The 25477-nt window shown below is 41.3% G+C and overlaps 1 protein-coding gene and 1 long non-coding RNA gene across 11 annotated transcripts in view; one reads left to right on the plus strand and one right to left on the minus strand.

The window, feature by feature from the left end:
• Positions 1–16559, plus strand: part of KIF1B (kinesin family member 1B) — a 195786-nt gene extending 179227 nt beyond the window's left edge. For all 10 annotated transcript variants that reach the window (XM_033922756.1, XM_033922757.1, XM_033922759.1 and 7 more), the window contains 8 exons: positions 1042–1187; positions 3053–3274; positions 3395–3466; positions 4902–5023; positions 5152–5301; positions 7578–7770; positions 8306–8424; positions 12580–16559. In XM_033922756.1, coding sequence (XP_033778647.1) covers positions 1042–1187; positions 3053–3274; positions 3395–3466; positions 4902–5023; positions 5152–5301; positions 7578–7770; positions 8306–8424; positions 12580–12622 — 1067 coding nt within the window. In that variant the 3' untranslated portion in view covers positions 12623–16559. The remainder of the gene's footprint in view (positions 1–1041; positions 1188–3052; positions 3275–3394; positions 3467–4901; positions 5024–5151; positions 5302–7577; positions 7771–8305; positions 8425–12579) is intronic.
• LOC117349373 lies at positions 4097–25204 on the minus strand. Its single transcript, XR_004537145.1, has 6 exons — positions 24885–25204; positions 24301–24402; positions 13491–13567; positions 5674–5807; positions 5106–5276; positions 4097–4234 (listed from the first exon to the last, which is right to left on the minus strand). It is a non-coding gene; the product is annotated as an uncharacterized LOC117349373 (long non-coding RNA).
• Between the last annotated feature and the right edge of the window lie 273 nt (positions 25205–25477).

The raw sequence follows: 25477 nt of genomic DNA on the forward strand, positions 1-25477 counted from the left end.
CGTCTATTTAGCAATTTCCCAAAAGAATATGCGACGATTACAATTGGTGCAAAATGCAGCAGTCAAACTGATTTTCGGGCTGAAGAAGTTTGATCATGTGACACCTTACTACCGACAGCTGCATTGGCTGCCTATGGAGGCACACGTAAAATTTAAGTTTGCCTATTTCTGCTTTAAAGTACTATATGATCTAGCCCCTAAATACATAACTGACCTTTTCTCCTTCTTAGCCAACAGACATAAGAGAAGCTCACATTTGAACTTTGTTTCCCCTCCAGTTAGAGGATGTAAACTCAAAAGACACCATCAACACCTTTTCTCTCATCAGGCAGCATTATGGGGTAAAGATCTAGAACAATTGCTTACTCCTACTACTTATGGGGAATTCAGGAAACGCCTAAAAACATCTGTTTCTGAAATATCTAGGCAGCTGACCCATACAACTCTTTCTCCTCAATAACTGATCCCTTGAGCTGTTAATCACTAGCTTCCACCATGTTAGGTTCAATCTATTTGTACCTTCTTTTAATCTTTGTAAACCGCATAGAACTTCATGGTCCTGCGGTATATAAACTGTTATTATTATTATTAGTATCACAAGACAACACTGTACAAGAGAAAAACAGAAGGCAGAAATTGGCTGAAGAGTGCCCAAATGTGGAATTAATTTATCCCATAGGACTTGTGAGTCTGCCAGATCAGTAATTAAAAATACCTCATTTTCTATTAAAAAAAAAAAAGTGCACTGGAGCAAAACCAAAGTTGAAATTTTACTGTTTGGCCATGTAGTTCATCTGTCATCAATAATAAAAGATTTAAACTAAATAAGATTGTTTAATATCTATGGGATTTGCACAATAAAAAAAACTTAGAGACAGTTGGGAAATAATTCTGCATTCTGGGAAAGTAATGTATAAAGGATCAGCAATTGCATATTACCACCTCAGGAGCTTGAAAGCACTACAGTAGTGTTGGGATACCTGCATGAAAAACAACAAGCAACACTCTGGGGTTTTAACCTAGTGGATCATGTGTGTGCAGGGATGCAGAGGCGGAGGAGGAAGATACTTGACACATCAGTGGCATATGTGCGTGGCGAGGAGAACCTGGCAGGGTGGCGTCCACGTGGAGATAGCCTTATTCTTGAGCATCAGTGGGAGCTGGAGAAGCTGGAGCTCTTGCACCAGGTATGATGGTTGGTAATGGATGGAACAGTAGGTAAACCTTTATAACTTAAAAGGAGAAGTTAACATTATTGTACTCAGGAGCAGATGCTCAAAAGCTTATTCTAGTGCAACAGGAATATCAGTCTTGACCAGCTAGTATTTACTGTCTCTTACTGCAAAGTCTGTAGAGAGCCTAATTTACATATTATTTTGCTCCTTTTCCTCTCACTCTGGGCTGTACTAAATTTCTTCAGTCTTACTCTCTACAGTGAAATTGTAGGAACTTCTCAATTCTGCTTGCATTTAATTTATTTGTTTTTGGGGGAAGGGGTGTTCAACCGTAAGCAAGGCTTTTAGTGCTGCATCTCTGGCTGCAAGAAGATACAGATGCTCAAGGCAGAGGTCTGTAGCTTGCAGGCACATGCTTTGCATAATTCCTGTGTGGCAGGATTGCATTAACAGTCAGGAGGCTCAGAGACCATCCACAGTGGGCTTGAGTGCAGTCTGTGCAGCTTCCGTGGCGGTTTTGTACCAGGATCGAGGCTGACTGCATTCCTCCCCACACAACACTGTGCACAACAAATCGCAGTGGAAAGGCTTCAGCTGCAACTGAAAGTACTAGGGGTTTTTTTGCCCTTGCTGTTGCTTGCCTCTTCAGAGTTTGGAAATACATCAACCCACTGGGCTGGCTAACAAGAGCTGTGCCTACTGCTCAGCTCTTGTGCACAGGTGCCAGACACATTTCTTCTCCTTTTACCATCGATGCTCAACACAAACAGCATACATATAATTGGCATGCTGTTTATGTTGAGCATCGCCCGGTAAGTTTGAATCGCTCTGTAACCTGGCGTTTTCCACCCCTTTGCTGGAGTTTGCTGCATCAGCCCCTCAGTAAGGACCGTTATTCATCTAGCTCTTTCTGTGAGAGTTTAGCAGTTCTGCATTTATGTCTTCTTTTTTACCTTACTCTACAAGAGAAGGTGTGAGAGTGATGTTAGTACGATTTATGAGCACCCCCCCCCCCCCCCGCAATCTGGCACCCCCCCTGCCACGATCTGACCCCCACGACACGATTGGGCACCCCTCCGCCACGATCCGACCCCCCCCCCGACACGATCCGACATCCCCCCAACATAATTGGGCCCCCCCCACCGCCGCTTCTTACCCTCATCTGGGCACTCTTGAAAATCGGCCTACTCGTCTGCTGAGCCTTGAGCATCTGAGCATGCTCAAGGCCTGCGAGTTCATGTTCACGTTCAGAACGTGAACTCGCAGGCCTTGAGCATGCTCAGATGTTCAAGGCCCAGCAGACGAGTAGGCCAATCTTCAAGAGTGCCCAGATGAGGGTAAGAAGCGGCGGGGGGGTGCCCAATCGTGTCAAGGGAGGGTTGGATCGTGGCGGGGGGTGCCAATCGTGTCGGGGGGGGGGTCGGATCGTGGCGGGGGCGGGGTGCCGGTTCGAGGCGGGGGGGTGCCGGATCACAGGGGGGGTGCCTGATCGCAGGGGGCGGGGCCTTCGAGGGGAGCAATGCCGGTTCTCGGGGGGGGGGGGGAAACGCATCAAAGCGAGTTTCCATTATTTCCTATGGGGAAACTCACTTTGATAAACGAGCATTTTGGATTACGAGCATGCTCCTGGAACGGATTATGCTCATAATCCAAGGTACCACTGTATTTGTTTCTCTTCTGAGGCTAGCCAGATATCATGGCATTTCCCTCCATAATATTTAACTCTGAGCCCACAAAGCTGACTTTACATCCTCTAAGGGTGCCAGCCAGTTGTGGCGATGTCACTTCTATGGTGGAAATCTGAGCCAAGCCCCTACCTCTCATAGAGTTCATTCCATGATGTGGGAAGTGTTGCTGAGTCCATTTGTTTTCCTTAGGTTGAGAAGACCCGGCACTTGTTACTATTGCATGAAAAGCTTGGTGATAGCATTCCTAAGTCCCTGAGTGACTCCATTTCACCCAGCCTAAGCAGTGGCACCCTCAGCACTTCCACCAGCATCTCCTCTCAGATCTCTGCTGTTACACCCAGCGAAAGCAGTGGCTATGACTCTGCTGACATAGAGAGCCTGGTGGACCGTGAGAAAGAACTGGCTACAAAGGTATGTGGTGGAGAGCTGTGTTGCCAGTGCTACAGGGGCCTAGTGTTCCAAGCAGAGAATGGAGCAGAATTAATCCTGGTGGGTACATCAATTATTTTTCCTTTTTGAATTTATCCCTAGTGTCTACGACTTCTAACTCACACGTTCAATCGAGAGCTGAATGAGGTGTGTGGCAGCATCAGTGACTGTAAGGTACGCAATTCCTGGGGCTCAGGAGAGAGAACAGCTGAGTGTATGTATGTGGCCTCTTCTTTACTGATGCATAACACAGTACTGTAAGCTATGACTGAGCACTCAGGCCCAGATGCACTAAAGCCAGCGATCGTCGCTAAACCTGTTTTAAGTTTTAGTGACAATCGCTTTCCGACCCAATGCAGAAAATGGTTTTCTGCACGATCGCTCATTCCCTGATCCAACCATGCAAATAAGCTGATTAATATTAAAAAGCCTTGTAAACTAGTAGAGCGATTGGTCTAACACGGCTTCCTGATGCACTTAAAAATGATTGCTTTTAGCGATCCCAAAAAAGCGACTGGTCAAGACCAGTCGTTTACCTGTCTAACCTTTTTTTTTATGGGCCCAGATGCTGTGCTTATTATACACTTCATTACTAATTGGACTATAATATTAAGAGCTTTATAGCTAATACAAATGATATCTTTACTATATATAAGAGCTCATATAGGTCGACTTCCCAAGACCTCAATGATATCACTCAGGGCTCGAATACTCTCATGGCCCTAGAGCTTTAAGTCTCTGATTGTCACTGGTCCATATATTCCTTACTTCTTATATACATTCACTTGACTTTAAAGTGTCTTCTACCCACAACAGCTTTATTTAAAATTTAACATTTTAAACATGTCTTATTTAAAATAAACACTTAACTTTATTAGCTCGATATTCTCGGTCAGGGGCTTTAATCCGATATGTTTCGCCAGTTGCTGTTTCAAGGATGCCCTGTAATAGATAGAGTATATTATATTTTCTTCCCCATATCTTATACTTAAGGATAAATAATCACAATAAATTTACTCACCAACTACCCTAAGCACTAACAATTCTCTCACCAGCACTTCCCCGGACCAAGATGGCATCAGCGTCCTAGAGTAGAATTTAAATCCCTAACTTAACTCCTTGTTTCTTGCATCCCCCACCAATCAAAACCTTCCAGAATCAGAAAAGGCTGGCCCATTCAATTTCCAAGTTTAATCTCAACGGAGCCATCCATTTTTGTTCCCTCCAATTCAGAAATTCTTCTAAGTTACCATCCTTCCCCCGTCTGCAATATGATTAATAACCCGTCATCGAAGCTGTTCAATAGTATGCCCCATATCTTCTCAGTGCTGTACAATTAGCTCCCGCATCATTGAACACATTGAGCCCAAATGTAATCTATGTACAGCTGACATTGTAAACTCAGCTGTGTAAATATTGCAGAAAGAAAAGTCTGTTTTGTGGGTGCAATCATGCTGGATTCCGTAAGTGGAAGTTTACTCTGTTAACAAGGTGCGTTCTTGTATGCAGAAGCACACAATTAACTTCGAGTTCTGGATTCTAAGAGTGGACTCAGCAGGCACAAAAGGCTCATGCTTATTTTTTCTGTTGCTTTCTGTATGTCGTACAGCTGTCTGATATATCTCCAATTGGGCGGGATTCCTCTGTGTCCAGTTTCAGTAGTGCTACACTCACACCTTCATCTACCTGCCCATCTTTGGCTGACTCTAGGTGCACCTCTTTGGACCAAAAGTGAGTATAACACCTGAACTTCAAAGACAGAGATGGGAATGACTTAGATTTTTCAGCAGTAGTAAACTTGGTTTCTTCTTACCATATCCCCACTATGTGTTTTAATTTTGGCATTTCTCTCCTCCAAGGACACCGGAGGCAAATTCTCGTGCTTCCAGCCCTAGCACAGAGTTTGAACAGTTTCAGTTGCCACCAGCTGTGGAGACTTCTTATTTAGCCAGGGCTGGCAAGAATGAATTCCTCAACTTGGTTCCTGATATTGAGGAGATAAGACCAGGGTAAGCAACTGCACAATCAAATAAACTTCTATATCCCAAGTACTAGCCAAATGAGTAATGCAGAATCCTGTAGGAGAATATACCTAGCATGACGGAACAGGGTAACCCTCTGTAGGATTTTCAAAGCACTTAGACACACAGATATCTATATGTCCCAGTATTAGCGAGCAAATTAGAGTTCAGCAGGATTATACCCTAAGCACAATATAACAGCCTTTTAAAAATCTTTTCTGTACATCTAAGGGGATTAGGTAAGTGCATGCATAATTACATAATTCCTTGAAATGCAAGCAGAGTCTGGGTAGAAGAGTGTACACAGTGGCTAAGTCAATAGATACACCTGGAGGAATTTCCCCAGGGCACAGAATTTACCTATAAGGAGGTGGAGCCAGGATAGCCACCTTAGATGTCTGGGCATGAGTTCCGCAGTGCCCAAAGTCCAGTGCTGTTGTGAGATTTTGAGGAAAGTATTCAATTTTGTAGGCAGCATAGCTCACATTCGAAGTCTGGTGTATTCATTAAGAAGAAAACTGTGTCAAGAGAAATGTTCAGGAGAAACTGGTGATATGGAGTTGGGGAAGAAAGTTTGTTGGGGATGTTTTGCAGGAGATAGCTGAGAAAAGGACTTGTTGGGGGACACAAATTAAGAGGGACATGGGTATTGGGTTGAACTGAAAACATGTATTGAAGGGAGGAGGAAAGTGAATTTTGAGGGAGGGATGAGAGAGCAAGAGCCATACACTAGGTCCCCCTCCTACTGTATTGACTTGTAATGTCTCTCTCTCATCGCAAATTGTATTTCTCCCCCTGTCCCCCTTGTTTCAATATGTCATTTAAGTCTGTTAGCCAATTATGTTCTCCCTTGATTTTATCTGTTCATGACTTTGTGCACCACTTAGACAACTTTTTAAGCGGTATATCAAATTTTAAATAAAACTTAGAAGGGTAGCTGTAGAGAATAATAATAATTAAAAAAAAAAAAACACCAGCTACAGAGGTTACTTAAAAAAAATGTTCTTCCATGTTGGATGCAGAATTTTCACTGCATCCACATGACAAGTGTTTTCTATGTATGTATCTGAGAGATACAGAGTGTAAGTGGCCCTAGATGTTTGCTTCTGGAAGATTTTGTTGTTCATTTGGATAAATTGTGTGGCATCCATGTCAGTCCATTTTTAAAGGTAATAAATAGAAAGACTGATCACCTTTCATTGTGACAATGGCAGAATCAGTTTTTGTGATGTGGGAAGCTAAAGAAGCAAATGTTACTGTTAAGCATAGGAAACATATTTTTGGATATTTGGTCTACCTACATCCACTCTTCATCTTGTTCACAGCCGTAGTTCATATGAAAAGTCTTTTCGGATGAACCACAGCTGTGAACAAGAATGTTCTGTTTGAAATTAAGGAGAAATCAGGTGAAAGACAACTAAAGACCCCTGAGGCAGGCTAAAAGCCAAAACATTGGCAATATCGGGTCTTTCATTGAATAAAGAATCGCTGGTTCCAGTTCTGCTGGCCTGTGCACTCCTTGCTCCGAGTGTTTTTGACTTTTTGTGTATTCTGATCTCTTTCTTCACGTTGGGTTTATTGGATTTCATACATTGGATAACCTTTTATATATGGTATGGGATTCTTTCTATGGCTTAATTTTGCAAATATTGCAGTTGACAATGATATACTGGATACATTTTTTGACTAACTTTTGAAGGAAACACCTCCTTGTTTGGGTCAGAAATGAGCAAAAGGTGACAAACACCAGAATATATAAGTAAAACGTAAAGAGGCTCATTTTCTAAGCGCATACACTTGAAAAAGTTACATATGTTACTTTGGAACTTTGTAAATCTATGTGCATTGAAAAAGAGCACCAAAAGCATTCCAGTGACAATCCCAATCCCATAGGGAAAGGTTTAGTGGTGAGGGTGAGAAACAGGGAGGGATGAATGGGTGATCAGAGGCTTCATTTAGAATGTTACAAGCCTTATTACATTATTATAATCTCTTTAAGATATTGACTAAAAACTTCATAACAATTTCATGTGCATAATTTTAAATTTTTTTGGCACCTAAAGCTCTGGGATGTAATTTTATATTGTAGTTGACTCAAAGCAGCTTTAAACTATTTTGTGATGTGGTGTCTGTTATCCCCATATCAGCAGTATTGGAAGCTTTTTTCGGTCACACTGTTTGGCTTTGTGGCTTGTTTTCTTGGCAGGGGCAGCTGTTTGTTTTTAATTTGTCTTAATTTTTTAACTGTTGTATTGAAAATGAAGCACTGTGGTGTCGAAGAAGGGGTACCTGCACTTCAGAGAGCTGCAGTCTAATTCTTGGGTCAAGCACTTCGTAGTGGTCCGGCGCCCCTATGTCTTCCTTTACAACAGTGACAAAGACCCTGTGGAGAGAGGCATTATAAATTTGTCCGTGGCCCAGGTGCAATACAGTGAAGACCAGAAGGCCATGATCAAGGTCAGTATGTAACCCCTGCCTTCCAGTACAGCACTCTTTCTCCAATCACATTGTCAAAATCAGAGAGCATAAGTCAGTGTAATCTTTCTTTTCTTACCCTTATACTTAACAAATTAGGATCACAGGCTGCTGTTTCATGCCAGGGACTGGAGATGGATTGCATCTCTCTTGGACTCTTTCATCCTTTTATCTCTCCTTAGCCCCTACCATCCAGAATTTGCCTCTATTTGCATGCTTTTGTATGGCAGAGAGAGCAGACAGCTGCTACAGGCCATAGCACTGTGCTTGGCTGAGCATCAGATTATATGCAGACCAGTGTGGGTTTAAAGAGAATGGTTGGAGTGAAAAAAATCTGAGTGTTAACCTCAATGATGCTCCTAGTTGATGCCTCCAGTCTGAGGAATGAGAGCGCTAAAGTTATTCTGAACGCAGATCTTCCAAAGGATGACAGCACTATTCGTAGGACTCCTGGATGTCCTTTTCCAGGGTCCACAGCTGAATAATTGGTGATATAACCATCTGTTTTGTCTTTCAGACCCCCAATACCTTTGCAGTGTGCACAAAGCATCGGGGAATACTGCTTCAGGCTCTTAATGACAAGGACATCAATGACTGGATATACGCCTTCAATCCTCTGCTTGCTGGTACAATAAGGTAAGAACTAGCCTGAGGAAGTGGAGTGGAAACTCCTCATTTCCCAGTAATGATACAGTCTTGCTGGTTGGGACTTTTTAACCCAGTCACACATTTGCAGATGAATTTGTCTAATTTAATTAGTAATAGGGGAGGGGTAAGCTTAAATGACACATGCAAAATATTGCTGAAAATAATACAACGAAGGCTCCAATCATACGTTGAGCAAGATCTACCCAAAGTTCAGGCTGGTTTAAGAAAAGGTCGAGGAACAAGAGACATTATTGCCAATGTTAAATGGATATTGGAGAAGAGCACAATAAACTATGGAGAACTCCAGTGCAAATGGGAATACCCAAACACATAACTCAGCCCATAGAGAGGTTATATGTAAATCAAGAAGCTGCAGTAAGAACTGAATACGGCAACACTAATTGGTTTTCAATAAAGTTTCCAAGTTTCTTATGTATTTGATTAATTGCTTATATCGACTTCTAAGCGATGAACAAAAAATAAAAATATTGGGGTACAATAATCAAAGGGAAACAAATTATATAAATATGACTAACAAGACAAAATTAATTGATACAGAAGGAAGGGGTAGGTGCAGAAATACAATTTAAAAAATAGTAAAGAAGACATATAAAGGAAAAAACGTTAGGGAAGGGAAGAGCAATAAGCATCAGAGAATTTAGAAACCTGGGCTTACTCAAAGTACCTGATATAAACCTAATGTCTGGTTAGAGGACCAAATATAGTTTTATTAGTTGTCAAATGCATCTTTAAAAAGAAAGCATTTTAGATTGCTCTTAAATCTTTCCAAATTCAGGTGTTCTCGCAAGTGAATTGGGAGTAGATTCCAAATTTGGGGGGCAGTAACGGAAAAAATAGTTTGTCGCCGTGTATTAATAGTTTTTAGGGAGGGAACAGTCAGGAGATGCTGATCAGTGGATCTAAGAGATCTAGGGGAAGAGTAGGGAATCAATAATCTATGAATAAAAGCAGGTGCTTTATAAAGAAGGGATTTGAAAGTCAGTAGACATAGTTTGTAAGTTATACGATGAGCAACCGGTGGTGGTGTCAGGCAAGGATGCATCTTGTCACCTTATCTATTCAACCTGTACGGTGAAACCATCTTCAGAAAGGCAAATTTGGAAGAAGAGAGTGTCTGTTTCAAAGCTGGTGGCCGAAATATAAACCATGTGCTATTCAGATGAAACAGCGCTCATTACCAGCAGCAAAGAAGACATGCTGTACCTACTGAAAAAAGTCAAAGCCAAAAGTCATAACATGGGATTAGAACTGAACATAAACAAGACGAAGATCATGAACATGGAAAATGATCAAGATTTTGAGCTTGAACGCAATAGAATAGAAGTTGTAAAGGATTTCAATCTCCTGGGCTCTTTTGTAAACAAAGAAGCAACTAGCAGGGAGGAAATACTTTGCAGAATAGTACTTGGTAACTCTTCAATGAAGGCTTTCGACAAAGTATTCAAAGGCAAAGAGGTAACACTCCAAACGAAGATCAGACTTGTCCATGCACTCATTTTCTCAGTGATCAGTTACGGATGCGAAAGCTGGACACTACGGAAACAAGACAGAAAGAAGATTGTCTCATTTGAGCTTTGATGCTGGAGAAGGATTTTAGGTTTGCCGTAGACTGCCAGAAGCACTAACAAATCAATTCTGGAAGAGATCAAACGGCTATGTCACTCGAAGCCCAAATAATGAAGTTATGACTGTCTTATTTTGGTCACCATCAGAAGAGAGAGATCACTGGAGAAGGACATCATGCTTGGGAAGATCGAAGGAACAAGGCAAAGAGAGCGGCCTGCAATCAGATGGCTGGACACACTGAAAACAACCATGAGGATGACACTGGAGGACCTTTCCAGACTAGCACAAAACCGATTTCTTTTTAGATCTGCAATTCATCAAGTCACTAGGACTAGAGCATGAGTCGATGGCATCTAACAATAACAAGCTTAAATGATTTTCTTTGTTTTGTCATTTTGCTTCTCTGAGATCAGGTGTCACTTCATGCCATATTCGTAGTGTATTACAAAGTCACTGAATTTCTTGTCCACACTGCAATGATATATCCCAGCTGTCAGATGTGGAAACTTTATTTCTTCTGTGATATTTTATATCCAAATCAGATTTTTTGTTGTTGTTGTTTTGCTGTTTATTTTTTTACCATCATGGGTAATTGAGCAAATAATTGCTGTACTTAATCCAGCATTGAGACCCACTTTCACCCCTTTCTCATTTCATCAAGCATTCTAATAATCTAGACAGTCACCAAAATTGATGGCGGCTTGGTATTGTCTAGCAAGGACAACAAGGTTCTAGGAAGCTGAATGTTCAGGTATCAATGTGATTGGCTGGGGATTTGAAATCTGCCACCACTAACCTGACTACCCTGGAGCCTAGGGATTCACCATGATTTAAGTGGAAAGATACTCCAAAATGTTACCAATCTAGATTTTTAAGAGACAGGGCAAGTAGTTCTTTGTGATTTACTCTTTATTTTTGTAGTCATTTTTCTTTGTTTTTGGAGATTTTTGGCTTGGTGTTTATTTTGCTTTACTATTTATTTATAGAAGAGGGTGCTGCTGGACTTTCCTTTATTTTATTTTAGCTTCCTCCTGCCCTGCTTCTTCCTCTTCTTCTCATCCTCCTCCCAGTCTCTCCTTTCTACCTGGCTAGAGGTATGAACTCATTTCCATAGGCAGATACCAAGAGTCACATTTTATTTGTGTTAGCAATCAGGTACTCAGTATTTTTCCACCTCTACTTATGATGGTGCTAAAAGTCTCTGATAAGTCGGTGCTTCTGGTTTAGTTGAAGTTTTCAGGAAGAAATTTTGGATATTTGACTGATTCACAAATTATGCAACAAGCCTGTCAGAGAAAGAGAAAAAGATCTTTATCCTTCCTCCACCTACCAAATGGATGATTGAAAGATGTCCTGCCCTAATTAATCACTATGTTAACAATTTTCAAGACTACTGTTAGCTGTACTGGTATACTAGTCCCTTAGCTGTACTGGTATACTAGTCCCTGGGCAGATTTCCCTCTTTTGCATGCTGTGCTCACTAGAGAATATAATAATAATAATAATTTTATTTCTTGTATACCGCTATACCGTGAGGTTCAAAGCGGTTTACAGAATAGATACCATAAATATGCAATAAAAATTGAAATAAATGAAAAAAGGTACTTAGAAATTCCCTAACAGTCCCGAAGGCTCACAATCTAGCTAAAGTACTCAAGAAAAATAATTATTAGATAAAGCAGATAGAATAGATAAAGACATAGATACAATATATCAGAGATTATTTCTGGATATGTTACATAGGAAATTATTTCCGATTACATTTCATAAGAATTAATGTTACATAGGAATTTCATAACATAATAAATTACCTTTCATGGGAAAATTTATTCTGGTTACATTGCATAAAAGCTAATCTGATTTTCATAAAATGTTAAGTAGGAGGTTATAGTGGAAGATAATATGGATTAAGTTGATTATTTGGAAAACCTGTTGCTTATTAGGATATAGAGAGGATGAAACCAGGGAATAGACTATACATGTGAATGTTATAAAGAGAGTAGGCGAAGGAGGAGTTTAAGTAGGTTGAATATACTTTAAGAATAGGAAAGTTTTGATTTCTTTACGGAAAACTTTAATGTCAGATGTTGTAGATAACAATTTGGAGATAGAGGATTCTAGTTTTGCAGCATGTGTTGCTAGGAGGTTATCATATTGCTTTTTGCGCTGAGTGCCTTTTAGTGATGGATAGGAAAATATGTTCTGTGATCTTCTTATTCTTGTTGGTAAAAGACGATTTAGGCGATTGTAGAGATAGGTGGGTGCCGTACCATAAATTACTTTGAAGAATATACAGTATAGTTTGAATTGAATTCTGGCTCTAATCGGTAGCCAATGTGAGTCTAAGTAGGCATTGGTGATGTGGTCAAATTTTCTGAGCGAGTAAATTAACCTGAGAGCTGTATTCTGAACTGTCTGTAACTCTTTGATCATATTAATGGGGCATGGTAGATAGAGAATATTGCAATAATCGAGAAGTCCTAATACAAGGGATTGAACTATAATCCTATACTGAGGAAGTGCCTGTATTACACTCCTCTGTTTTTCTCTTTTCAGGTCAAAGCTCTCCAGAAGGCGCTCAGGACAGCCGAAGTACTGATTTGATCCTACTGCACCACTCACCTTCCCCATTGTGATTCTCAGCAGTTTCCTTTTTATGTAAACCTGTAGCTTTGTATGCTCCTTTTCTTGCTCTCCCCACTTATGCTGAGAATCTCTTAATCTGTCGCATGTGACCAAACAGAAAAATGTTAAAAAGATGAAAAACAAACCCCCAAAAGCAAACCAAGAAATTCTGCATATAACTGTCACTCTTCTGTACTTTCTTTTCCCCCCCGTTTTATTTGTCACATTTCTGTCTGTGTTTTGTGCTCCCTGTCTGATTCTGCCTAATGTGATAATCTCAGCACATCCTGAGGACAGGCACCTATACCATGAAATTTGCCATGCTAGGCCTTGGTCATGATACCTCCTTCCTTTGAAGGGACAGATAGTGTCACATGGTCTTTTAAATTGTAATAGGATGCCACCTAACTGCTCCCCCCTCCTGACTGTGTGTACTGGCTAGTACCACACAGTGTCCAGAGCCGGGCAGGAGTCTTTATGTGCACACAAGCACAGTGGAGAAGGGACTAGTTGTATGATGGATGGCAAGATATAAACTCCTTTCTTTGTTAGAGAGGGCTGTAGCTTCTCACTGCGTAGTATTCCCACTGATGAACCCTGCGTTGGAGACCAATCCTAGGGGGAGGAGGGGACTAGCAGAAGGTATGTAGCCTCACCTACATCTTTGCCCTGAGCACATTCAGGGTAGGATGACATTTTTCCTGTAAGGACTAAAGATGTGCATGAATGACTGTGATGCTGTGCAGTAATGTTTGCAGTTCCTTCAGATCCTTGCCACAATTGCATATCTGTCAGGAATTTAGAACTCTTGGGAGAAACAAAAGCCATTACCAGAAGGATACAGTACAACCTGCAGCCCAGGAAGTTCCAGCCACCAGCGACGCCTCACCAGATACGAATCTCCAGTTCTATTCCTTGGCTTTGTGGGGTAAGAAATAGGTTGAGAATATTAGTTTAGTTAATGCTTCTGGCCCAGGAGGTGACAACATGATCCCCGAATCACCTTGGCACTGTCCCCTTTGCTTCCCCCCCCCTTTGATGCATCTTTTACTGAACTCTCTAATCTTGTGGTGCAAAGAATGTCCTGCATTACACAGGAAGCTGTACAAATTTTAACCAGTATTGCAGTAAGTTCCAAAAGGGTCTCCAGTTCAGAAAACTAATCTTACATCGAAACTTGCTCCTTTGGTTAACATTGTCTATTCACAACAAAAACCCTTCACATGAGTCTGCTCCCCTGGGGTAGGGAGGCTTTTTCTCTGGGGTTCATTAGTGTGCCTCATAGGAAGGAGGAGGGTGGTTCTAATGTACTGACAGTAACCACAAGGGATTGCTGTGACCCAAGTGTGGTGGGGGAAATAGATGGATTAGGCTCCAGATCTTGAGGGTTTTTTTTTTTTTTTTTTTTTTTGCTAATCTGTTGTGTAAGGGAATAAAATTATTGTATAAGACCTCAGAATCAAGGTCATTTGGATAGAAATGCATAAGGGCGTGGAATAGAGGAACAGCCAAAACTTCTTTGCTCTTAGAGCTTTCCCACATGTTTCCATTACTCTGATCTTTGGTGCTGCATTTGCATGGAGAGTTTGAAGAGCTCCTCTTTGATACAAATGAATGGGAAGTTTCTGCCTTTTGGTTGTCATGTACTACTTGACTAATTTGGGGTGTGTCCCTGTGATCTGTCTGATGTATGGTGAGCATTCTATCTGTGGTTATCATTTGCAGGCACTAGAAATTTGTTAACACTACAATTCTGAACAAACGGTGCTTAGTCATACAAAGTATTTAAATAAAATATGTGTATATCATTTTTTTTAAAACTTGGAACAAATGAATTAAAGTTTTTTGCTTTGGATCAGCCAAAATTTAAAATGGTGTGAGAGATAGGGTAAAGAGATGATGGCGCATGGACAAACAACTTATAGAGCAGGGGTCTCAAAGTCACTCCTTGAGGGCCGCAATCCAGTCAGGTTTTCAGGATTTCCCCAATGAATATGCATGAGATCTATGTGCATGCACTGCTTTCAATGCATATTCATTGGGGGAATCCTGAAAACCTGACTGGATTGCGGCCCTCAAGGAGGGACTTTTAGATCCCTGTTATAGAGGAACACCTAACAAGTATTAAAGGCAGAAAAACTAGTGGAAATATGTAGGGCATCCTCATTTAGTTCAGGAAAGTCTTTTTTTAAAAATTGTATTGTTTGAAGTTAAATTGATTATTGGAATGGACCGTTGTCCTCATGAGAGTGTTGAAGTTGGACATTCTTGTCTGGAAAAGACCAGATGGAATTGCAGCACCACTTTGGCCTCTACTTGGGAGCAATAGGAAAATGAAACAGGTGGTGATAACTCCAGAGTCAGCCAGCTCTGAAGGTACACAATGCCAGGGGCCAAACAACCCACTGAGCATGTGCAAGAATTAGGTGGTGGCAGCTTTTAATAGCTTTTTGGTTTTAAATCCCTTCTTAATGGACACTTTAACTGGTTGTACAGTTCAGTGCTTTGTTTCAGTATGATTCTTTCATGGGTTTTGGCCAGGTTCAGCACACTATAACCTGACTTTTTACTTTAAAAAAATGTTGAAATACCAGAATGCTCAAAAGAATTAAATAAGCCAGGAAAATCAGGTTGATGGTAAGTTTATCTGAGAACTGATTTTAGCCATGGTGGTCCTGCTGCACTGAAGACAAGACCTTTCTTTGCCTTCCTATCTTCCCTGAGTAGTGATCTCTAGACAAGAGCAGTCACAGCCCCAAAAGTATGATTAGACCTGTCTGTAGTTCAGAGGGTAAATAATGCACTTTATGTTTAATTCCAGATTTTGAAAAGAAGTCTGTCATAGGAACAGGTTTTTTTAATTGCTTCTGAAATTGAAACCAATGGCTGATTCAAAGCAAAGGCTGGTCCTTTTGCTGCTTGTTAACTAATATCCAGGGATATTTAATTTTCCACGTTAACATATATTTGTATTTTTAACATAATTCATATTTATGTATCTGCAGTTACTTGCACATTAAGGGAAAGAAAATATGGACCATTGTGCCCTCCAGATCTCTACATTTGATTAATGTTGCCTATGCATCCTTCAGCTCATTGTTGGGTTTGAAGAGATGTACAGGTTTGACTGGCTTAGGCTAGTTTAGTTTGATTTTAGTGCTGCTTGGAAGACCAGGGTGAACCTGCTACTGGTGGAAATGTTTTGCTGCTTATATTTTCAGTGGAATTTAAACTCACTTGCATTACATTTTGTCCTGTGCAATTAATCCAAAACCGTGGTCTAAATTGTATATCACTGGAATGTAATGTTGTGCTTCCTTGTTATGCTGAAACCATGAACTGTGTGGTAGAGTTTTGTTGCAAAGGCCATGCTAGAGCTTCATGCAGTCAGTGATGGTCATAGTCTCCTCAAAGAACTGCTTTTGATGGTTTAAAAAAAAAAAAAAAAAAAGTTGTATCCCAGAGTTCCTTCTGTCTTGTCTGATACCTGTGATCATTTTTTAATTTATAATGCAAAAGAACTGATTTTAACCAAGCCAGACAACTTCCATATATGCCGGTACCTTACTTTGTGCTACATCTCTGTCCTCCTTTGTCCATATTAAGGAAGGAAAGTATATGTGGCCTTTGGAACAAAATTTCTTCACAAAATGTTCACAGGGCATTGATGCAGTCTGTCAGCAAAACTCTACAGGTCTCATTCCTAGATCCATTTGTAAATATCGAATGTGCAGCGCTTGAGTATACAATATGTAAATATATTTCATGTATTTGTACTAATATTGACCATTTGCTGTATAGCCTAGATGTGTAATGCAGATATATCTAACTGTGTATGGTAATCTAGCACCACTGAACTGTAAGTGAACGAGGTAAAACAATAAAGGGTACAAGAAGTGCATTAAAAGCTGGCTGCTGTTTCCCTGGTCTACCTCATTTAGATTCACACAGACCATACTTGAACAGAGATATCAGTTCTGGCTCTCTGTGCTCAATGAGAACCCCAGCTCCTCAAATACAATGCCTGTTGCTGCCACTCACAGGCCAATGCTGGTACTGTCTCCAGCTGCAGTGTGAATATGAGAAAGCACTGAGGGCTATCAAAACATTTCAAGCTTACACATACAGTGGTGCCTCGCATAACGAACGCCTCGCACAGCGAACGCTGCGCACAACGAACTTCTTGTCTTGATTCGTACAACGGACTTCGTTTCACACAACGAAGTCGCCCGAGCTGCATCCTTCCGCGCAGGCACTGCGCTTAACTGCCCTCTCTCACTTGTTTCCCCCGATTATCCAGCATCTAGCCCTCCCCCCCAAACACTTCCTGTTTCCAGCGAGGCGGCCCGCGTCAGAGGGGACGGGGTATCGAAGCGCGAGCGAGCTGCGGAAGTGGTGTTGGTGGTGGACGGCCTCAGGTATGAGTTAGGATGGTGGGGTGGGAGGGGAGGCCTGAGAGCGAGCATGCGCGCACAGGGAGGAGACGGGGAGAGACGCGCTGGATTGGCAACGGTTGCTCTCTGTCGCCTCCCGGCTCCAGCGGCGTGACAGTTTTCAAACAGGCGCGTGGTTCTTTCTAAGCAGAACCACCAGCTTTAACGGCGCTGACTCCCGACTACAGCCTCCAACAGATGACTGCTTCCCATTGCATCCGGCCGCTGGCAGGTCTCGCGCGCAGCAGCCAATGGGTGCCAGCCATGAGTCGGCCAGCACCAGAGGGGGGAATCAGGAGAGACGAGCATCAGAGGGTGGAGGAGAGGCAAGGTAGAAGAAGAAAATCAGAGAGGAGGAGAGAAGCAGAGAGAGAGAGATTGGACAAAGAGGAGGGGATGGTGAAGGAGGAAGAGAACAGAAAAGGAAAGCATAGGAGGAGCATTAGAGAGGGAGAGGAGAAGACAGTTTGCTAAAAAACAATTATGTTTTTAGATGTATCTAAATAAAAATAATAACAAAAAATTTATCTTTTTTTATGTCATCTTAGCATATTTTATGCTACAGAACGAATTATTTTTTTTAACATGTATTGTTATGGGAAAACGCGTTTCACATAACGAACTTTTCGCATAACAAACTTGCTCCTGGAACCAATTAAGTTCGTTGTGTGAGGCACCACTGTACTACTAATTTTGTAAACCTTAACTGGGTATTAAACATTAAAAATTAATACTAATATTGATTTTACAACACTTCAAGGATTTTTTTTTTTTTTTTAAATCACTTTATTTTGGAGTGTCGAAGGCAGCAAATTGTTTTGTTTGATGATGCGGTATACAAACCTAAGGTTTAGATTAGATTAGATTGTTTGCAGTTACTATATCAAATGGCCTAGTGGTTCGAACCCCTGCCTCAGCACCCTGAGATTGTGAGTTCAATCCCCACGCCACTCCTTGTGACCCTGGGCAAGTCACTTAGCACTCCATTGCCCCAGGTACCGTAGTGAGCCCACTGGGACAGATAGGGAGAAATACTTAAGAGTACCTGAATGTAAACCACTTCAAATAGAAGCGATATGTAAGAAATTAAAATAGATAAATACACTGTTTGAGGCCTGCAATGGACACCAGTGGTCTAGAGAAACTTTCACATTTCCACCTCCTACCTTATTTCTTTTTCCCTGACCTAGTTTAAGGGTGGCTGTGTTGCAGCCAAGTAGAGGCATACTTCTAGAGAATGACACGGTGACAAAATTCATCACCGTTCCCGTCCCCGCGGATAACCGTGGGAAATAATCCCATGTCATTTTCTAGTGTCTATTTCAACCTCAGTCCTTCTACACCAGCATTCTTCAAAGCAAAGCCTGCGGGTCAGTGGTTGTGGCCATTCATACTCTGATTCTTATGGGAGCCAAGGATAATGAAGCCATTGTGACATCACTGATGTGATTGGCTCTTAGGCACTGGTGGAATGAGGCATTATGACATCACAATATCTGCTCTGGATACCAGAGACTGTCATTCTGTAGTGTCTGTTTCAACCTCAGTCCTTCTACACCAGCATTCTTCAAAGCAAAGCTTGCGGGTCAATGGTTGTGGCCATTCATACTCTGATTCTTCCCTCTCTCCTTAAAGAATGACATGAAGATGGTTTCCCGCAGTTATCCGTGGGGACGGGAACGGTGATGAATTTTGTCACCGTGTCATTCTCTACTTCTGACTAATCTGTTCTCTTAAGCTTCAGCCATGTAGAAAAAGCTCTTCCAGGTCATTTCTTACAATAAACAAACTATGACTTTCTCTTTTCCCACTCATGGCTCTTTCCTGTACAGTCAAATTAGTACCCCCCCCCCCAAGTCCATCTCCATCTTTCTGTCTTCCTCTTCCCACCATACCAGCATGACCCATTTTCTGCTCTTCCATTCCTATCGGTCCCTCCCCTCTTCATCCTCTCCCAAGCTCTTGAGCCTGAAAACAAAGAATAAGCAGCTGCTTTGTTTTATGTGCAAATTTGGCTCATGGTGTATGACAGAATTGCTGCAAGTGAACTTTCAGGGAGCTTGGTTATATTTTATGTATTTAGTTATTTGTTAAAAATGTGTTATACCACAAAATCAGGTTATATTATTTGTGTATAAAAACTGCACCACTTATGATAATCAAGAGTAATCATCACTTTCAGATAGGGAACAATTACATAGCATGACAGTAAATGTACATAAAATGAGATCAGTCTCAGTGGACTAGTCCTCAGAATGGTCTTCAACTGATGATGTGATTGACTAACCAGCAGTGGCTGCAGCTGTCGACAAGGACATTCCTCTTCCTTCCCACAATACTTACAATTTAATCTGTTTCCAATAATCAGCTAAGTCATTTCAACTAGATATCTTAAAATACTTTTGAAGTACATACAGTTTGACAACAAACAGGTATTGGTTGGTCCAGGCAATTACAGAAATGAAATGGTAATACATCAAAATAATATCAATAAACTTAAAAACTCCACTACTCCTTCAGCTCTCACTATCCTCCTCAACGCCGTTGTCTCATACAAATTCTGTTAACAGCTCTGAGTATTATCTCACTGTTTATTGGTTTCAGAGCTGTGCCAGAAATTAATGTGATCCTCGGATAACTGACCATGGTGGTGATTCCAGTCAAACTGCGTTGATGTAATTCTTTATGCACACTACTAGATAGCGAGAACTTCTAACAAGAGATAACAAAACAGTGGTCTCCAACTCAAACCCTTTGCAGGGCCACATTTTGAATTTGTAGGTACTTGGAGGGCTGCAGAAAAAAATAGTTAATGTCTTATTAAAGAAATGGGAACTTTGCATGAGGTAAGTACCTACAAATCCAAAATGTGGATTATCTGAAATTATCAGAAGCAATTAAGGAAAGATTTATAAACTATAGTTTAAAAATCTTTCCTTAATTGCTTCTGATAATTTTGTGATAATTGTGATTGTGAGGTGGAGTGGACAAACGCGTACAGACGCAGGAAAGCGCTTGTGTGAGGTTACAGCAGTGAGGCGGGCAACGTTCCAGAACATGACCGCCGGACACAAGTTTTTCCATAAAGAATCATTCTTTATAATACCAAGGGCCTCAAAATAGTACCTGGCGGGCCACGTGTTTGAGACCACTGGTATAAAATGTGGTCCATACTAAGAGAGGAAACTAACCAAGAGAAAGGAAACATGGTACTTGTCAGCTTAGCAACTCCTGCCCAAACCGATAAGGATATATTCCGTCCTGAAACAGCTTTCCTTTGAGAAAGCACCCTATTTAACTTGGGTAAGAAGGCCCAAAAAAAGTTGCATTGAAAGTGATGCAGAAGCAGAGGGACAACAGATACTCTGTTCTTTTTCATCATCAGTGAATCTGGCTGACTGTGTAGAAAATTGTATTGAAAGTAGGGGCTGAGTCAACATAGCAACCAGATACTACCAAGACTAGGGTTACCAAATGGCTCCAGAAAAAGGAGGATGGATTGAGACATCTGGGTTTTACTTCCATTGTTTTCAGTGTTAATAAAACCCGGATATCTCAATCAATCCATCTTTTTTTCTTGAGTCATATGATAACCTTACCCTAGACAAACATGTTTGTCTAAACCAGGGGTGTCAAAGTCCCTCCTCGAGGGCCGCAATCCAGTTGGGTTTTCATGATTTCCCCAATGACTATGCATGAGATCTGTTAGTATACAATGAAAGCAGTGCATGCAAACAGATCTCATGCATGTTCATGGGGGGAAATCCTGAAAACCCAACTGGATTGCGGCCCTCGAGGATGGACTTTGACATCTCTGGTCTAAACAAAAGTAAGAAGAGGGGACCTTGCTAGTGGGGTAAATGTGCTAGCATTTGTTTAAATCCCCGCCACAACACTCAAAACCCAACTCAAATGAATAACTTGTCAATTGAACTGATTACCTAGCCCAGTGCTTCTCAATCCAGTCCTTGAAGCATGCCTAATGATATCCACAATTATGCATGAGATAGAGGCATGCACAATTATGCATGAGATAGAGGCATGCACTATCTCCTCGGTACGCAAATCATGCATAGTCATTGTGGATATCACTAGGTACATCTCAAGGACTGGGTTAAGATCACTGATCTAGCCTACTCCACAATAGGCAAAAAGTACAAAGTTGGATTTTGTGCAGATCACACACACAATAAAAAAAATTTTTATAAAACACCTTTTTTTTTTAATTGGACTAACATTATGCATATGTATTCTCCAATGAAAACAAAAACTGTGGATACAGATGTTCTGGAGATAACTTATTAAACACTGACATATAAAACCATGAAAATTCAATTAAAAAAGTACAATGATAAAAAATACAGTGATAAAAATCCAACCGGACCCTACACGGTCCGTGTTTCAGCGAACACGCCTTCCTCGGAGCAGAGGTTCTCAATTCAATCCTCGGGACACACCTGGCCAATCAGGTTTTCAAGATATCCAAAATGAATATGCACAAGATAAATTTGCATAGAATGTAAATAGTTCGTGCAAATTTATTTCTTTCATATTCACTGTGGACATCTTGAAAACCTGACTGGCTAAGTGTGTACTGAGGTTGAGAAACCTTGTTCAGAGTGATGGATGTTTATTTTAATTATTATTATTACTGTGTTTCTCCTGCTGCAAAATGCCAGCGTTGTATGATTTTACGGAATTAAGGGTTAACTTTTTGTTTCAGAATTATTAATGCCTTCCAAACAGCATCAAAAATGGATGAATAAACTAAACACTCTGGTTGTTTTATTGGCAGTTCAATTATGTTCCAGAAGTTTTGATATATGACCCCTGCATCTCGCACAACAGTTGACTATATAATCAGGGATGATATGGAGATAGAAATCAAATTTGTGAAATCTTATGCAGTTGGGAAGAAATGTATTAATTGGACACCCTTTGAAGATAAATGTAATATAATGTGTATTGTCACTTAACATACATGCAAAAATTAGATAGCTCCAAATCCAATAGATGCTGGCACTGTCATGCTGATATAGGGACTTTAGATCATCTGTTATTTTTTGGTCCACTGATATTTAGTTTCTGGAAGTCAATTTGGGGACAAATAAATATTGTTTTAGAATCTGATATTCCCTTAACATACGAAGCCATAATTTGTGGCACTATGTTACATGTTAAACCTCCCCTTGATAAATTTAAAAGCTGTCTTTTCATGGTTTTAACTGGAATAGCTGTTCAATTGATCACGAGAAATTGGAAAAGCCATGATAGATTAAACTATACATTTTGGTGGACAAATATATGTAATATATACAAATATGAGAGAATGAACACAGAATGTTTGGGGTCCAGTGTTTTATTTAACAAAATATGGAGTCCGTTAGCTCTATTTGCTACTTCACATTAAGGGTTTATATATCACTAGTTTTTTAGCCCGTTACATTAACGGGTGCTAGAATAGATGTGTAGACTTAGGCATTTCTTTCTCTTTCTGTATGTGTGTCTTTTTTTCTTTCTCCCAGCCCCCCTTTATTTCTGTCTCTCCCCCCTTTCCAGCAGTAGCCCTTCTGCCTTCTTTTTACCTACCAATATTCCCATTTTCCCTTTCCTATTTCCACCTTTTCCACCCCATCCAGCATCATTAGAGTACCTGTTGCATTGTTGGTGTTCCAGTGTCTCCTCTGCCTTGGATCTGGGCTGACTATTGTGGGCCAGGATTGCCAGGGGTGCCCTGTGGGACAGGCAGGGGCAAGGGTCAGCAGAGGTGGGGGAGTTCTGGGTGGCAGCATGAGTTCACTCTGGTGCGGGGCCTCTGCCGTGTCGCGGGGAACTGGTGTCTGCACTTCTAGCCACTTCCTCTAGAGTCCCTACTGCAGCGCGCAGGCGTTGCAGAGCGCGGCGGTGACGTCCAGGCCTTGCACTGCCACGTCTCTCCTGAGCCGCGACGAAGAGGGCAGGGGGTGCTAGCGGCTGGCAGCCGCTGCTCCGCACCGCCTTTCGCCTAAAGCCGCCGCGGCCTCCTGGCAGCCGCCGCTCCGCACTGCCTTGCCGCGGCAGCGTCTAAAGACATTTCGACCCGTAGCGCCGTATTATGAGGTGGAGAGCAGGGAAGCTTGTCTGGCGCGCATGCGCACTCATGCTGCCGTGACAGATCAGGGAACATGTGGCGCGAGTGCGCATGCACGCTTAGCGTTTTTATATATGATTCTCTGAGTTTTTTCATTACACATCCGGGATGGGGGGGTGGTAAGGGAGGGAGAGGTAGTGGAAAAATAGATATTACATTTTCATATCAATGTAATAAAGATGTTTTGTTTTATTATTGATAAATGATAAAAGGATGGGTGGGTAAAGTTATGGTTCTATATATTAATTGTAGGAAATTGTGTATTCTCTGTAATATTTTTCTATATTCAATCAAATGTATTACACTTTTGTGGTTTATAAAATAATAATTTAAAAAAACCCATACATGTAGCGGTAGCTGATTTTTAAGAACATAAGAATTGCTATACTGGGACAGACTGTAGGTCCATCATGTCCAGTATACTGTTTCCAACTGTGGCCAACTCAGATCCCAAGTTCCTAGCTCGATCCCAGGTAGTTCTCATTTGAATCTGATGAGTATGCACCTTGAACCTGTTTAGGCAAAGTATGACTCAAGAATACTAAATTAGATGAGTAGTAGTGCTAGTCGGAGGTGCATTTAGACCTTTAAAATTAACCTGTTGACCAACTGAGGCTTCAAGGTAGTAGTAGTCAAATTCACATACTTAAAAAAAGATTTTATTCCTAGCAAATTAATTGCATGCATGTTACAGTGGAGTTTAAAAAGTGTGCACTGTCAGAAAAAGTGCCCACTACCACAGTACTATCCAGTCTTTTATTGCAGCACGAGTAAAATGTCTCCCTATTGGTGGATGAGTGGGCTCAAGAACAGATAGGACATGAGACATGCAAAACTTCCTTGGTGGTCCAGTCGGCCTGGCTTGGACTCTCTTCCCACCAGACTCTTTGGGGTTATCTGTACAGGAAGGCCTTTCACCATAGAGCTGATATAGTGGTAAACTGGTTCACCCCTTGAAAGCAATTAATGGCATCCCTCTTGCCACAATGCTATCTTGGAAAATGGTGATGCCATGATCTATAGTAGTGCCTCAGAAACACTGCTAGGGGTCAAATAGTGGAGGCAGAAGTAAATGGACATAACTCTTACCCATCATTGGAGGAGGAGGAGGAGGATCCTGAGATGAAGTTTCTGTACTGCATTTCACTGGGCCGATACATACTCTGCTCCCATGCTACAGTAGATTCAGCGCTATAAGAGGAAACGAATGCGCTAAATTTTAGCTTTGTTTTTCTAAATAGCAGGATTAATATCAAAGTCAGCATTTTTTCTCCAGCACATCTTTAATACACTTTGAAATACCAGGGGGGGGGGGGGAAATACACGTGATTAAGCACTTACTCCCCAACTTTTACGAACCCGTAGTGCGGGTTTTAGCGCCGGCCGCGGCATTAACAGGGCCGAGGCTCATATAAGCGTCGGACTAGTTACCGCCGCTAAAAACCGCGCTACGGTTTTGTGAAAAGGACGGAAGGATGGGGTTAGTGTAACTCAGCTATAATAGAAAACCAAATCTTAATTTTTTGCGTTAAAAAATATACTAAAATCTTGCTGCATTTGGGAGTTAACAATAGTGCAGGAAAATCGGAAGTAAATCGCTGCCTAAATGATGATGCGGTTTACAGCCCTATTAGTAGCTGTTAAGAATACGGTTTCACCTATTTATGGCTTACTTCATTAAGCAACAAACATCATCAGCGTACGTATTGTGTTATTAGGAAAAACCCGAACCCTTCTTCGGGCTATCAGTCTTACTGCCACAGGGAACAAAGCAGAATATACAGCTTCCTCATGTTGCAAGCCCGGGCAGGGAATCTTACGAAATACTCCTTGTAACAAGTCGTTACACTTTCTAACTTCCTATGAGATCCTTATTTCTGAGCTTCACCCTGACTCAGCAGAAACTGGTTCCTCTTCCACAGACTAAAGCAATCTAGAGCCCATGTGTTAGCTAAAATCCAAAGAAGCTTCTCTCCCAGCTTATGAAAGAACAGGGCCGTGGACAAGACTCCCTCTAGTCTAGACAGAACCCTACTACAAGTCGATGGAGTTTTTTTTGAGGATTCCAAATAATTCAAAACCTCTTATAAATGTTGGAAGGGGGGGGTCAAAAATATCAAAGACCACGCAAAAGACCTGCTCCCAAGTTTTAGAATTGCCCACAGCACTTTAACAATCAATTAACTAAATAGTGAAGGTGAATTATCAGTTTCAGGGGGGAAGTTTCTTTTAGGTTTTCACCCGGGTATATCCCACAGGCAGCGTG

This window comes from Geotrypetes seraphini, chromosome 15 (genome assembly GCF_902459505.1).
Source record: "Geotrypetes seraphini chromosome 15, aGeoSer1.1, whole genome shotgun sequence".
Classification (NCBI taxonomy): Eukaryota; Metazoa; Chordata; class Amphibia; order Gymnophiona; family Dermophiidae; genus Geotrypetes; species Geotrypetes seraphini.